Source organism: Engystomops pustulosus, chromosome 8, assembly GCF_040894005.1.
Source record: "Engystomops pustulosus chromosome 8, aEngPut4.maternal, whole genome shotgun sequence".
Lineage (NCBI taxonomy): Eukaryota > Metazoa > Chordata > Amphibia > Anura > Leptodactylidae > Engystomops > Engystomops pustulosus.
In genome coordinates this window covers 65,443,269-65,455,939 of record NC_092418.1, presented here as the reverse complement: position 1 = coordinate 65,455,939, position 12,671 = coordinate 65,443,269, and the positions used below count along the sequence as shown (strand labels likewise).

At 39.7% G+C, this 12,671-nt stretch overlaps 1 protein-coding gene across 2 annotated transcripts; it reads right to left on the bottom strand.

Annotated features, from left to right (window-relative positions):
* Window positions 1–1,409: 1,409 nt before the first annotated feature.
* On the bottom strand, window positions 1,410–12,174 carry LOC140074529 (gamma-crystallin-1-like). 2 transcript variants are annotated; one of them, XM_072119501.1, is made up of 3 exons: window positions 11,858–12,174; window positions 1,992–2,231; window positions 1,410–1,785 (listed from the first exon to the last, which is right to left on the bottom strand). In XM_072119501.1, exons 1-3 carry the CDS (start codon window positions 11,909–11,911, stop codon window positions 1,510–1,512), a joined length of 570 nt encoding a protein of 189 aa, XP_071975602.1. In that variant the 5' UTR covers window positions 11,912–12,174; the 3' UTR covers window positions 1,410–1,509. The 2 variants fall into 2 exon arrangements, with proteins under 2 accessions (XP_071975602.1, XP_071975603.1); XM_072119502.1 differs by lacking the exon at window positions 11,858–12,174 and adding an exon at window positions 3,632–3,653.
* Between the last annotated feature and the right edge of the window lie 497 nt (window positions 12,175–12,671).

Below are 12,671 nucleotides of genomic sequence, written 5' to 3'. Positions count from 1 at the left end.
TGTTTGGCATGTGAGATGTTAAGATGGTTTAGCAGTTTCTTACTTAAGTCTAATACTCTTTCAGGTGTTTTAAAGCTTTGGAGTGTTTTGAGATGCTTTCTAGAGCCTCTATTTTACATAGCATATTGTTTAGGACGGTATTTCTGTGCTTCTTAGTTTTTACCTCTAATGCAATAAACTCCCCTCTTGTGGCCATTTTGTGGGATTCCCAATTAAGGGTCACTGATGTGTCGGTGAAGACAGTCCCCAAAAATAATTGCACCATTCTGCATTCTATCAATGCTAAATCCTCCTTTCTATCTGTGTTTCATTTGGCCTCCACATCCATTCTCTGCTTCGTATATTTTTGAAGCAAATATCTAGCATGACCGGGCAAGATCTGATATGATTGTTGGTCTGATATTTACTGACTTTAACATAGTTAGTGGGAATCTGGTATGAAAAAATAGGCTAATCTCTGATGACTGTGATGCGGAGCAGAAGAGTGTATAATTCTTTGTAGCAGGGTGTGTTCTCCAAGTGTAAATGAGACTTTGATACCTCAAAGCTCTATTAATATTATTTAAAGCTTTCCGAGGTTGGACAAACTTGCCTAGGGAAAAAATTTAAATATGGTCAAGACCAATGTTTATGCCCCCTCTAAATATCAATATAATATCAAGATGGAGACTCCTTTGCTACGTTCGAGTAAGTAGTGGTAGCATAGGTTGAATCTCTTCCTTGGAAAGGATGGGATTTTACCCTTTTTGAAATGTGCTTCCTGTAGAAAATAGATATCTATTTTGATCAGGGTGTATAACTACCATCTTTTTTGCGGGGAATTCAGCCGTCTAACATTGTATGCAATGCACTTCACATTAGCCATAAGAGTGGTCAATGTTGACAGCTTCACCTTTTAGATGCCCTATAAAACCTATCATGAATCCACAACATGGACTAAAACTACAGTTCCATTGATTTGTGTTAGGATACTGGTTATAGTAAATTAAGCATTGCTACTCTGTTCCCTTGTCACGCCCACTTTTCCAAAATAGGGTGGTAAGAGAGGGAAAAAATGGGCAGAAATTGCTATTTCTTTATATGCCAAAAAACAGCCACATAATGCATGAAAAAATACCCCAAATGGGCCACTTTTCTGCCATACCTTGCACATTTGCATTGAGCACAGTTGGTGCAATTTTATTAGGTGTCAGATTCTAGTGAATGTTCAGAAGTTAAGTGTAGCTAAACCATGTACCATTAGGATTTAAGCACATTTTCAGCACACAGCATCCCATAGCACTAGAGGGATCATGAAGTGTCTGCTTAGAGAGTCGCCGACCACACTCTGGAATTTTACACTGACCATCACTAAGGCATAGGAGCTAAAACAGCAATAAAACTTGAGTCAAATTGTGAAGTAAGGGGGTTAAAAATTATCTTTATTGTGTATAAATATTACTTTAGGAATCTAAGGGATTCTTTCATGGGAAAATTACTTTAAGAGGTGAAATCTTTATATTTACATATTTAATAAAATGTTTTTACTTGTATAAAAGAACCAACTTTAGGGCTTGTAGCACCCCAGTCACTGTGTTTTCTGTATTCTCCAGGTCTCAAGTAATACTGGCGACCTTGGTAATTTGGTTCCTCGTAAAAAATCCAGTAGCCGTCAAAAACACTACATGAGTGTATATCATTGTAATGAAACATATCAAACACATTAGTGCAATCGGTATCAAACTCCATCATATGACCATGTAAATCTTCTCTTCCATAGATCCTTATCCTATATGAACCATGATGCTAGAGAAAGAAAATAAAAGTGCATTTACAATTGCGATCATTTAGAAATTTTAGATCACTAAATAACTGCATATGATTGTAAATATCACCAGTTCGTGATAGGATAATAAATAAGGACTAGAGATCAGATCTGAACTTTACATTTGAAAATCTGGATGTTTCATACTCATTTTATGGTATATGTTTAATATTAGTGTTATCTTTACCTGTGGAATTAACTGACACGACTTAATAGAGCCATTAAACTTCCACTGCTGAAATTCTGGATATTCTCCCTTTCTAAGATAATATTGGTTTCCTCTAAAGTTTGGATATTCATAAAGCATCCAGTTTCCACAGCCAATCCGGACTGATTTACATTGGTTGAAATAGTTGGACAGATCTTTGGAATCACATCTGACTTCATAAGATTGACCTTGAAAATTCCTCTCCTCATAGAAGATGATCTATAAAGAAATTACATTTTGAATACAATAAAGTTTGACATTAGTAGAGTGCAGTTCAATTATGCTTCCTATTGCAGCTTAAAGGCCATTCCTGCAAGCACACAATGCAAATCTGATGTGAGTTAGTCATTGGTCTTCCAAGACCAAGGCGATGTAATTCCTAAATGTTCACTGTTTGGAGTGCCTCAGTATTGCCTTTTGTTTTAAAAATAATAAACTTTTTTTTATTTCAATTTTTAAAAATATTTTTTTCAGACAGATATACCTAAACAGTCTAACAGCTGTTTCCAGCTTTATCTCAACAGTTGAGGCTAAAGGATGAATCTCTTGCGATATTGGGCTGTGTAGTCTAACTTTGCAATTTCTATAACTTGGCTTAGTATATTCCTAAAAAAATATGTGCATATTTGAAGTATTTTGGCACATGGCATTGCAATGCAAGCTACATCCCTGTTAAATCTCTCTTCCTGCTCAGCTGTTGTCAGAAGGCTTGAGAAAACGTGTTCACGCAAAACGGCCTGTCGCCTTGGTGAGGCAGCTCCTCACTCTGTCCTGTCACCTCTACCAAAATAAAGAAGCATTTTTAACATCCTTCTGGTGAGTGCCGCATTTTCCTCTCTATTTTTGCCTCATTTGTCTACATAAATTGGACGTGCACCCCACAAAATTAATTCAACTGTTCTTCTCCAAAGGCACAAATAATAAGAATTCAATTAACAAAGCAAACTTTATAAGTTTGGCAGCTTAGTGATCATGACCCAAATAGTAAAGATTATGTTTGCCATATGTGCATTCCTTTTTTATTTAAAAAGTGGGCAGGGCAAGGCGGTGGAAATAGATGGGCCACGGCAGGGATGCACTGTCCTGCCAGATTGGCCAGCAGCATGTAAAAGCTGAAATCTCGGTCAGCTTCTGGCTGGTGTCGAAATTAAATTAATGATGCAAGTGATGCATCAAAATTATTAAAGGCCAGTGGGCGAATTATTAAAACTAATGTTCTTGATTTAGTCTTCATTTACAATCCCCATGATTGTAATTTTGATGGCATAGTGAAAGTTCCAACTAGTAAATACAGTTTCAGAAATTAAGCCTAAATATAGCTCTGTATAGGAAACTATTAAAAAAAATGTATTCCTCTATAATTTTTTTACATTTTCAGTATATGCACTGCTTAATTTCTAAATGGGGAATAGTGCATATAAATAAAAATATATATATTTTTTAATTGTGATCTTGGAAGGTTTGATGTTAGACGCAGAAATTAAAAAACAGAAAAGGGTTTCAGTGTTGATGGGTTAAACAGTAGATTTATAGTATACCGGTGGTTGAATACAGTTTGGGAACAAGACAGCTTGGCTTCACTATATTAAAAAACATATAACTGTGTGCAGCATTCTTACCTTTCCCATTCCTGGAAACATTTTGACGATAAAGCTCAGTAATGTGCATCAAAACTGCAAACCCTTTAAATACACCTTTCAAGTGCTGATGTATACAATTAGGGCAGGTGACGTCAATCACTTGAATGCAACAATGTGAATGCACTGGTTCTACATAATAACAAAGCAAAACTATTGTATTCACATACTTCTTTATGAATGCTCACTTGCTTCATGCACAAGAACAGAACAAAGGAGACCTGTAAGCATTTTATATTACTAGTGCCTAGGAGGCATTCATGTACAAATCCAAATAATCCCAAATAGGTCACAAACTTGCACATTTTCTCATGGCACTCTCAAATTGTTTCTTGGGATAATTTATGTGCTGTTTTGCCTATCTAAGGTTACAAAAGGTTACCTAAGTTGTCAAACTTGTAGACTACTAAAGTGAATAATTTAAAGCTTTTGTTTAAGGCCCAAACTGTTTGGTACATCAGGTACAAAAACATTTCATGCAAAAAAAATGTCATATTTGGTTGTAAATGTTTTAAATAGGTCAATGCAGTGATCAGTGCTGTAGTGTCTAGTGATATGGTCCCCAGAGCTGGTTGTTTTGACATCATATATACACAAGCCAAGAATCTTTTGAGGTTTAATAATAAGAATAATCTTTATTTATATACCGTATTTTTCAGACTATAAGGCGCACATAAAAATCTAAGATTTTCTTAGAAATCCAAAGTGTGCCTTATAGTCTGGTGCACCTTATATGTCAAACAAGCTCTGGGCCACGGCAGCAATAACCTGGCAACACCCTGCACATGGGCATAATACCCGACAATGGTGCCCTGGCACCGCGATAACAACATCGTGCCCCTCCATGAATCGGAGCAGAGCAGTAGCAGGAAGAGACCAGAGCCGCGGCTGCGACCCTTCATGGCCGGCAGTACCAGAGGGGGACTCGGCAGTGACTGGAGGAGGCAAGGCGGAGGAGGGCAGCGGTCCCTACTTACATACTTGAGGTATGAGTAAGGACCGCTAAAAATGTAAAGGTCCGAAACGCGTCACCCAGTCCTGTTTGTACAAACATGTTTTTATCATGTTTTGTTATTTTTTCACTGTTTTTGATTTTAATCACTCTTTTTTGATACTAATAAACTTTCAAGATTTTTACTCAAGCTGGTGCCGAAGGACGCTTTTCTCCTCTTGTTTATTCTTGCGGTCCCTACTTACGTAGGTCCCTGCCACCGGAGACGGCCCCTTCACAGCAACAACAGGCGCCATAGCGCGAACCAACTTCTTTATCTGCCGTGTGCATGGACCCCCCTCTAACCCGGTGTCATCTCCCTTTGTGGCCGCTCCCCTCTGCTCCCTGTGTCCTTGATGCTGCTTGGGGAGGATGGTGCCGAATACAGTCCGCCCCTATTCGGGGTGCTGACAGTTGTCGGGTCGCTTCTGTGGAGAGTCGCTTTATCAGAGCTGGTTGCGACCTCTCCGCTCGGCATCCAAACCATGCCCCTGGACCCCCTTCTAACCCAAGCAGCCACCAGGAACCTGTGGCTTATAATCCTGTGCGCCTTATAGATGCACCTAGATGTCATAGCTGGCCTTTATTCATAATGTGCCTTATAGCCCGATGCGCCTTATCATCCGGTAGTGTCATCATATTATACAGCACTTGAAAACAGAAGGAAACAGAAAGAAAATAAATAAAAACCCTGCTGTTTAAACGAGAAATCAGTCTTCATCATGTATGCAGAGTCCAAGGTCAATGGTACTGCAGAGAAGCCTGCATCTTGATATTTGGTGTCTGCCCGATAACAGATGGGAGGAGGACACTTTGTGGTGCCCATAGGGGACTTGGTGTTATGGTACCTGGCTATGGAGACATAACTTGTTGGGTTATATTTTATAGGTTGCTAGGCAACCATTACAGTCCAATCCTATATTACACTGCCATGGATGGGCCTACACAGTATGGCTCACTGTGGGAAATAACTGTCATAGTATAGAAGGCTGGAAAAAGACGCAAGTCCATCAAGTCCAACCTTTAAGAATTAAATAAATGTTTTATCACCATAACCCATGATATTTTTGCTCTCCAGAAAGGCATCCAGGCCTCTCTTGAACATGTACATAGAGTCCGCCATAACAACCTCCTGCGGCAGAGAGTTCCATAGTCTCACTGCTCTTACAGTGAAGAATCTCTGTCTATGTTGATGGTAAAATCGCCTCTCCTCTAGGCGTAGAGGATGCCCCCTTGTCCTGGTCACAGGCCTAGGTATAAAAAGATGTTTGGAGAGATCCTTGTACTGTCCATTCAGGTATTTGTACATTGTAATAATGTCTCCCCTCAGTCGTCTTTTTTCTAAACTGAATAATCCCAAATTTTGTAATCTGTCATTGTATTCTAGTCCCATTCCCCTTATAATCTTGGACGCTCTCCTCTGCGCCCGTTCCAGCTTTACTATGTCCTTTTTATACACTGGTGCCCAAAACTGTACACAATATCCCATATGTGGTTTGACCAAGTACTTGTATAAGGGCAAAACTATGTCTATCATGAGAGTCTATTCCTCTCTTGATACCTCCCTTAATTTTATTTGCTTTAGCAGCAGCCGCCTGGCTCTGGTCACTAAAATTTAGTTTACCATCCACCAATACCCCCAAGTCCTTTTCAGCTCCAGTTTTACCAAGTAATTGACTGTTTAGAACATAATTATACTTTTTGTATAATTATGTACTTTTTTTTTCCATGGCCAACCGTTTCTCTGCCCTCTCTGAAAGCTTCCACAATTCCCTCTGTAATGCTAAACATTCAACCTCAGTATTGACTGTGTAAACCCACTACAATATTAAAAAGAAGTGGCCCCAATACTGACCCCTGTGGCACTCCACTGGTAACGTCAACCCAATCTTAGAATGTGCCATTAATAACGACCCTCTGTTTTCTATCACTAAGCCAAATACACAGATTTTCTCCTAGTCCCAGCAGTCTCATTTTATATACATTTTATATATCTTTTATGCAGCACAGTATCAAATGCCTTTGCAAAGTCCAGATATACAACATCCACAGTGTCCCCCAGATCCAGTCTGGAACTTACTTGCTTGTAGAAAAATCAAACAGGACCGACCTCTCATAAACCCATACTCCAGGATAGCATTGCTAATAAACCCCTCAAATATTTTCCCCACCATAGAAGTTAGACTCACAGGTCTGTAGTTTCCAGGATCCCTTTTTGATCCTTTTTTTATATTGGTACCACATTTGCTATGTGCCATTCCTGTGGAACATAACCAGTCCTCAGTGAATCTTCAAATATTAAAAATAACAGTACATAGTTCATGCAGAACCCAGGGTTGTATGCCATCTGGTCCCGGTGATTTATCTATCTTATATTCCAAAGTGAATTTAAATTATTCCTCATTGTGTCTTCCACCAGGGGATTTCCTGGGTAAAAACAGTCGAGAAGGCGACATTCAGTAGATTAGCCCTTTCTTCATCTCCTTCCACCATGACCCCCATGTTATTTCTAAGAGGCCCCTCTCGTTTTTAGTTTCTTATCATTTATATACTTGAAAAATAATTTGGGATTATTTTTGCACTCCCTGGCAATATTTCACTCAGTCTCTATATTTGCGGCCTTTATCTGCTTTTAACAGGATTTATTTTTCTCTCTATAATCCTGTAATGCCTCATAGCTACCTTCACATTTTAGTACCTTAAATGCCTTATTTTTCTCGCTTATTGCTTTCCTTAAAAGACTAGTTAGCTACATTGGCTTGTTCCTCTTATTCTTTTTCCCATATGGTATGTGTTTCTCACAGGACTTTTTTAGAAAGTCCCATTTTTGGGGGGAGGCTTTTGTCTTTGAGAACATTGGGGCAGATTTACTTACCGGGTCCAACGGCACGTTCTCTGTGGAGGATTCGGGTCTTCCGGCGATTCACTAAGGTAGTGCACCCGATGTCCCCCAGGTGTCGCTGCTATGCTGAAGTCCGTTGGAGTTCACGATCCGTTGCTGGGTGCAGGTAAGGGCGTGTCAAGCGACACTTTTTTAAAAAAAATATGGTGTTTTTTTCCGAATCCATCGCGTTTTCTGATGGCCATACCCCCCGATTTCTGTCACGTGCATGCCGGCGCCGATGCGCCACAATCCGATCGTGTGCGCCAAAGACCCGGGGCAATTCAGGGACAAATCGGCAAAAAACTGTAATATTCAGGTAAACTAATGGAAAAACGCAATTCGGCCCTTAGTAAATGACCCCCATTGTCTCAATCTATGCCTATAAGATCTTCCCTTAGTTGCTGAAAATTTTCCCTCCTGAAGTTTAGAGTGTTGGTTGCCCCTCCGCTAATGCTCTTAGTAAAGCATAATACAAAATCCCCCAACCTGTATTTTTGATATTTTATCAGATCTATTGGTTAGGATAAGGTCCAGCAGTGGCCCCCCTCTTGTTGGCTCCAGAACTAGTTACCACAGGTAAATGTTATTGTTGTTGATAAAAACCTGCTACCTCTGAAGGACCTGCAGGTTTTTAACCCCCAGTCAATATCTGGGTAATTAAAGTCCCCCATGTTAAGTACTTCACCAAGCTTTGAAGCCGCATCCATTTCACTTACCGGCATTTCCTCTGCTGCCTCCATTATATTTGGAGCCTTATAACAAACCCCTAGTAATATTTTATTATTCTTTTTCCCTCCCCTTATCTCCACACATAGGGACTCCACATTTACATTTGCATTACTGATGTCATCTCGCAGGACGGGCTTGAGGCAAACAAACCCCTCCCCCTTTTTTATTTGTACAATCATTTCTAAAAAGACTATAACCATCTATAGTAACAGCGCAGTCATAGCTACTGTCCAGCCATGTCTCGCTGATACCCACTATATCATATTTGCGCTCCAACTTTAAGAGTTCCAGTTCCTCCATTTTGTTTGTGAGGCTTCTGGCATTTGTGTACATGCACTTTATACTGTTTTCCCTATGGTATTCCTTTTGTTCTTATTCCCCAATCTCATTCCAGACCCCCTTCCTCCCCCATGGACTATGACCTCCTCTCAGGTCTCTAGTTTAACCACTTAACGACCTGGCCCTTTTTATTTTTTTCACTCACTTCAAAAATCTATAACTTATTTATTTTTCCACGTAAAGAGCTCGGTGATGGCTTATTTTCGATGTAACAAATTGCACTTTATAGTAATGGTATTTAATATTCCATGCCCTGTACTGAGAAGCGGGGGAAAAAAACTACAAATGCAGTGAAAATGGTGAAAAAACGCATTTGCGACATTTTCTTGTGGGCTTGGATTTTACAGCTTTCACTGTGCGCCATAAATGACAGGTCTACTTAATTCTTTGGGTTGGTGCAATCATGGGGATACCAAATGTGTATAGATTTTATAATCTTTTCATACATTTACAAAAATTAAAACCTTCTGGCGCCAATAACTTTTTCATACTTTGGTATACGGAGCTGTGGGTGGTGCCATTTTTAATGCTATAATGCTTAGGACTGTGCGATCTTTTCATCACTTTTTATAGATTTTTTAAATATTTTTAAAAATGTGCAAAAAAGTGACATTTTCAACTTTAGGTGCGATTTTCCAGGGTAAAACACAGTATAAAAACATTATTATATTTTGATAGATGGGGCATTTTTGGACACGGCGATAACTTGTGTTTATGATTTTTACCTTTTATTTATATTTATATCAGTTCTAGGGAAAGGGGGTGATTTGAATTTTTAGGTTTTTTAGTTATAATTTTTTTTTTACTGTTTTTATTTTTAGTTTTACTATTTTTCATACTCCCTAGGGTACTTTACCCTAGGTTGTCTGATCAATCCTATCATAAACTGCCATACTAGAGCATACTACAGATTTAGATCCTGAATCTGGGCTTCCAGACAAGCAATTTCCACACTTCCCACACAGCAGCATTCCCCTTCGAATGGCTGTTCAAGGAAAGCATACATGGCACAGGATGTACACTGTGTAGCATTGCCGCTTATGGAGTCCATTGTTCTAATGGGGATTACAAATGTAACACAAAATACAGCAGTTACCTGCTACAGTCCCTCAATGTTAAATCCCTTAATCCTTAGTCCCACTTTGGACACTGCACCCACTTAAGATCAATGCACAGTCGCCACCAAGCTCACACACTCGCTTTTATGAATGCTCTTTAAAAGGTTATTTGCCACAAAAATCTGCTGTGTTCACTGCAACAAGATCTGGCTGCAAACCACCAAACACACTGACCACAGAAGTATATAAAGGCTGCTAATTAGATAGCCACACCCCACTATTAATTAGGCAGCACCTGTGACTATACTGTCTAGATAAAATATACTATATTGTGCGACCGGAGCTCTATACATTCTTAGTCCTTCACCCTTATTTCAGATTCATGTGAGTTCTTATTCCACACATAGGATTCCTTTATAGATCAATCGAACCAAAAATGCTTCAGATGAGAATATTCAGACACAGGAAATGCTATAATATTCTAATAGTCCTCCAAATTCTCCAGGTGGTAAATTTGGCTATGCAGAGAAAATACAAGGACATAGTGTGTAGACAGTTCCAAAGAATTAAATTTTTTAATATCAAATCTACTCACATAAAATCAAGTAAAAATGCCCATATAATTTCCACGTGGCGCCAAGTCACTGCCCGACCCTGGGTTTCGCCTTGCAGCTTCTTCCGGGGCATGACCAACAAAAGGCCAAACCCAGGGTCGGGCAGCGATTTTATGTAGATTTGATTTAAAATTTAATTCTTTGGAACTGTCTACACTATGTCCTTTTTTATTTTCTCTGCATAGCAGAATTTACCACTTGGAGAATTTGGAGGACTAGGAGAACATTATAGCAGTTCCGTGTCTGAATGGTGTCTTATTCTCATCTGAAGCGTTTTTGGTTGAATTAGTCTGTAAATGTACTAAGGGATCCTATGTGTGGAATAAAAACTCACATGAATCTGAAATAAGGATGAAGGACTAAGAAGTTATAGAGCTCTGGTCACAAAATAAAGTATACTTTTAACTCTTCGGGTGATACTTGGATCCATCCTATGTAGCTCTTTTACACAGATAAGGTGCTACATTTTTAAAATAATTTTTGAGTTTTACTGTCTAGATAAGCAAGGTGAATGCCTCAGACTTAGGGTTAGCGCTATAACACTCAATATACAGATTATGCAAGTAAAATATCTTCAGATCTACAATAAAATTACACACAAATTATTGCACCTGGGTGCATGTAAGCACGTGTCAACCGACACATTTTTTTAAAAATACCGCGGTTCCGAATCCGTCGGGTTTTCCGACGACCACGCCCCAATTTCCGTTACATGCAAGCCTGCGCAGATGCACCACAATCTGATCTCGTGTGTCAAAAACCCGCCGCAATTCAGGGAAAAACGACGCAAATCAGTAATAATCGGGAAACCCGATGAAAAATAGCGATTCGGGCCCTTAGTAAAAGACCCTCATTAGGTATCACCCCGTCCCAAAATGCCCGATCTGTCAGAAGATAAAAATGGTTATTGACCTCCGAAACGGGAAATGGCACCAAAATGTCCAAAATACATGACTTAAAAAATTTAACAAAAGGTGATCGAAATGTTGCACAGTCCTCACAATGGTAGCAATGAAAACATGCGCTCATTTTGCAAAAAAATTACATATCACACAGCTCCCTACACCAAAGTATGAAAAAGTTATTAGCGTCAAAAGATAGCAACATTTTTTTTTTTCGTAGACATTCGTTGATTTTTTGAAAATGTATTAAAACGCAATAAAACCTGTATAAATTTGGAATCACTGTGATCGTACTGAACCAAAGAATAAAGTAGAGGTGTTATTTGGAGCGCAGAGTGAAAGTTGTAAAAACTGAGCCCACAAGAAGGTGACGCACATGAGTTTCTTTTAAATTTTTCACCATTTGGAATTTTTTTTTCCTGCTTCCCAATACACGGAATGTTATAATAATAAATAACATCATGGGAAAGTAAAATTTGTTACGCACAAAATAAGCCCCCACACAACTCTGTAAATTTTGAAGGTGGAGAGCCAGAAATGAGGGAAAAAACCCTGCGTCTTTAAAGGGTTAAAAGTGACACAAAAATCTGCTGTGCTCACTGCAATAAGATGTGACACGGTTACTGACATGGTTCCCTATTGCAGGGCGTACAGTGATAGATGGAGGTTTTCTCAGGCATATGGCACTCACGCTGGCTGAACAGTTAAAGGCGCTGAGTGGAGCAGAAGAGCCCTTGTAAAGCATTCTCTTTGCTGGCTATATGAGGTTACATATGAGGACTGCAGCCAGCTTGGTGTGTTCTGAGGTAAATTTCTCATGGTGCCGTGATCACTGCGGTCCTCCAATGCTGGGAATGGATGTTGCTGTTGTTTAATACAGATTTCTATCTAGATCAGCGAATTGGAAACTGGAGCCTAGGCTGAATGTGAAGAGCAGTCTAAATAGCTGTACACTCAAAATCCTGACTGAAATGTTCTCCTCCGCATCTAGTCACAGCTGGCTCCTCCTCTGGTTCACAGGTTTGACTTGGAAGACTCCACCCTCAGAAGATTCTAGAGGCTTTTCCCCAGAAAGACTGGCTGAAGGAAGGTCATGTGACCACAACTCTTACACGTATACAATTATGCCAGTAGGTGGCAGCATAGAGGAAACATTAACTGAATCACATAATACATTTGGTAACTCCTCAACCACCCAACAACTATATTATCCAGTAGCTGGGAAGAGGTACTGGGACACTACACTGGGATAGTAAAGAAGACTTGCCTAAAGCAATGGTGACAGAAGCTACGGGTGTCGGCATGTAAGGAGCTTCTACACTAGATCGGATTCCCTTCCCCCCTTGCGGTACTTACTGGAGGGTCCGTGGCTCCGATGGCAGCCCCACCGCCTGCCGCTGCCACGGGGCTGCGTGATCTTTTCTCTTTTTTGCTAGTTGGATCCTGCCTTCTGCTGGGTAGTGTGGTTTGCACTTCTGTTTTAGCTAAAGTCATGGATGGCCAAA

Bases quoted from the DNA above. Each gene is read 5' to 3' on its own strand.
- LOC140074529 (XM_072119501.1), bottom strand. From the start codon at position 11,911: ATGCTTTACAAGGGCTCTTCTGCTCCACTCAGCGCCTTTAACTGTTCA. The intron at 2,232-11,857 runs GTGAGTGCCATA...ATTTCTTTATAG, and splicing joins CCTTTAACTGTTCAGCCAGC to ATCATCTTCTATGAGGAGAG. The intron at 1,786-1,991 runs GTAAAGATAACA...TTCTTTCTCTAG, and splicing joins CGTGTCAGTTAATTCCACAG to CATCATGGTTCATATAGGAT.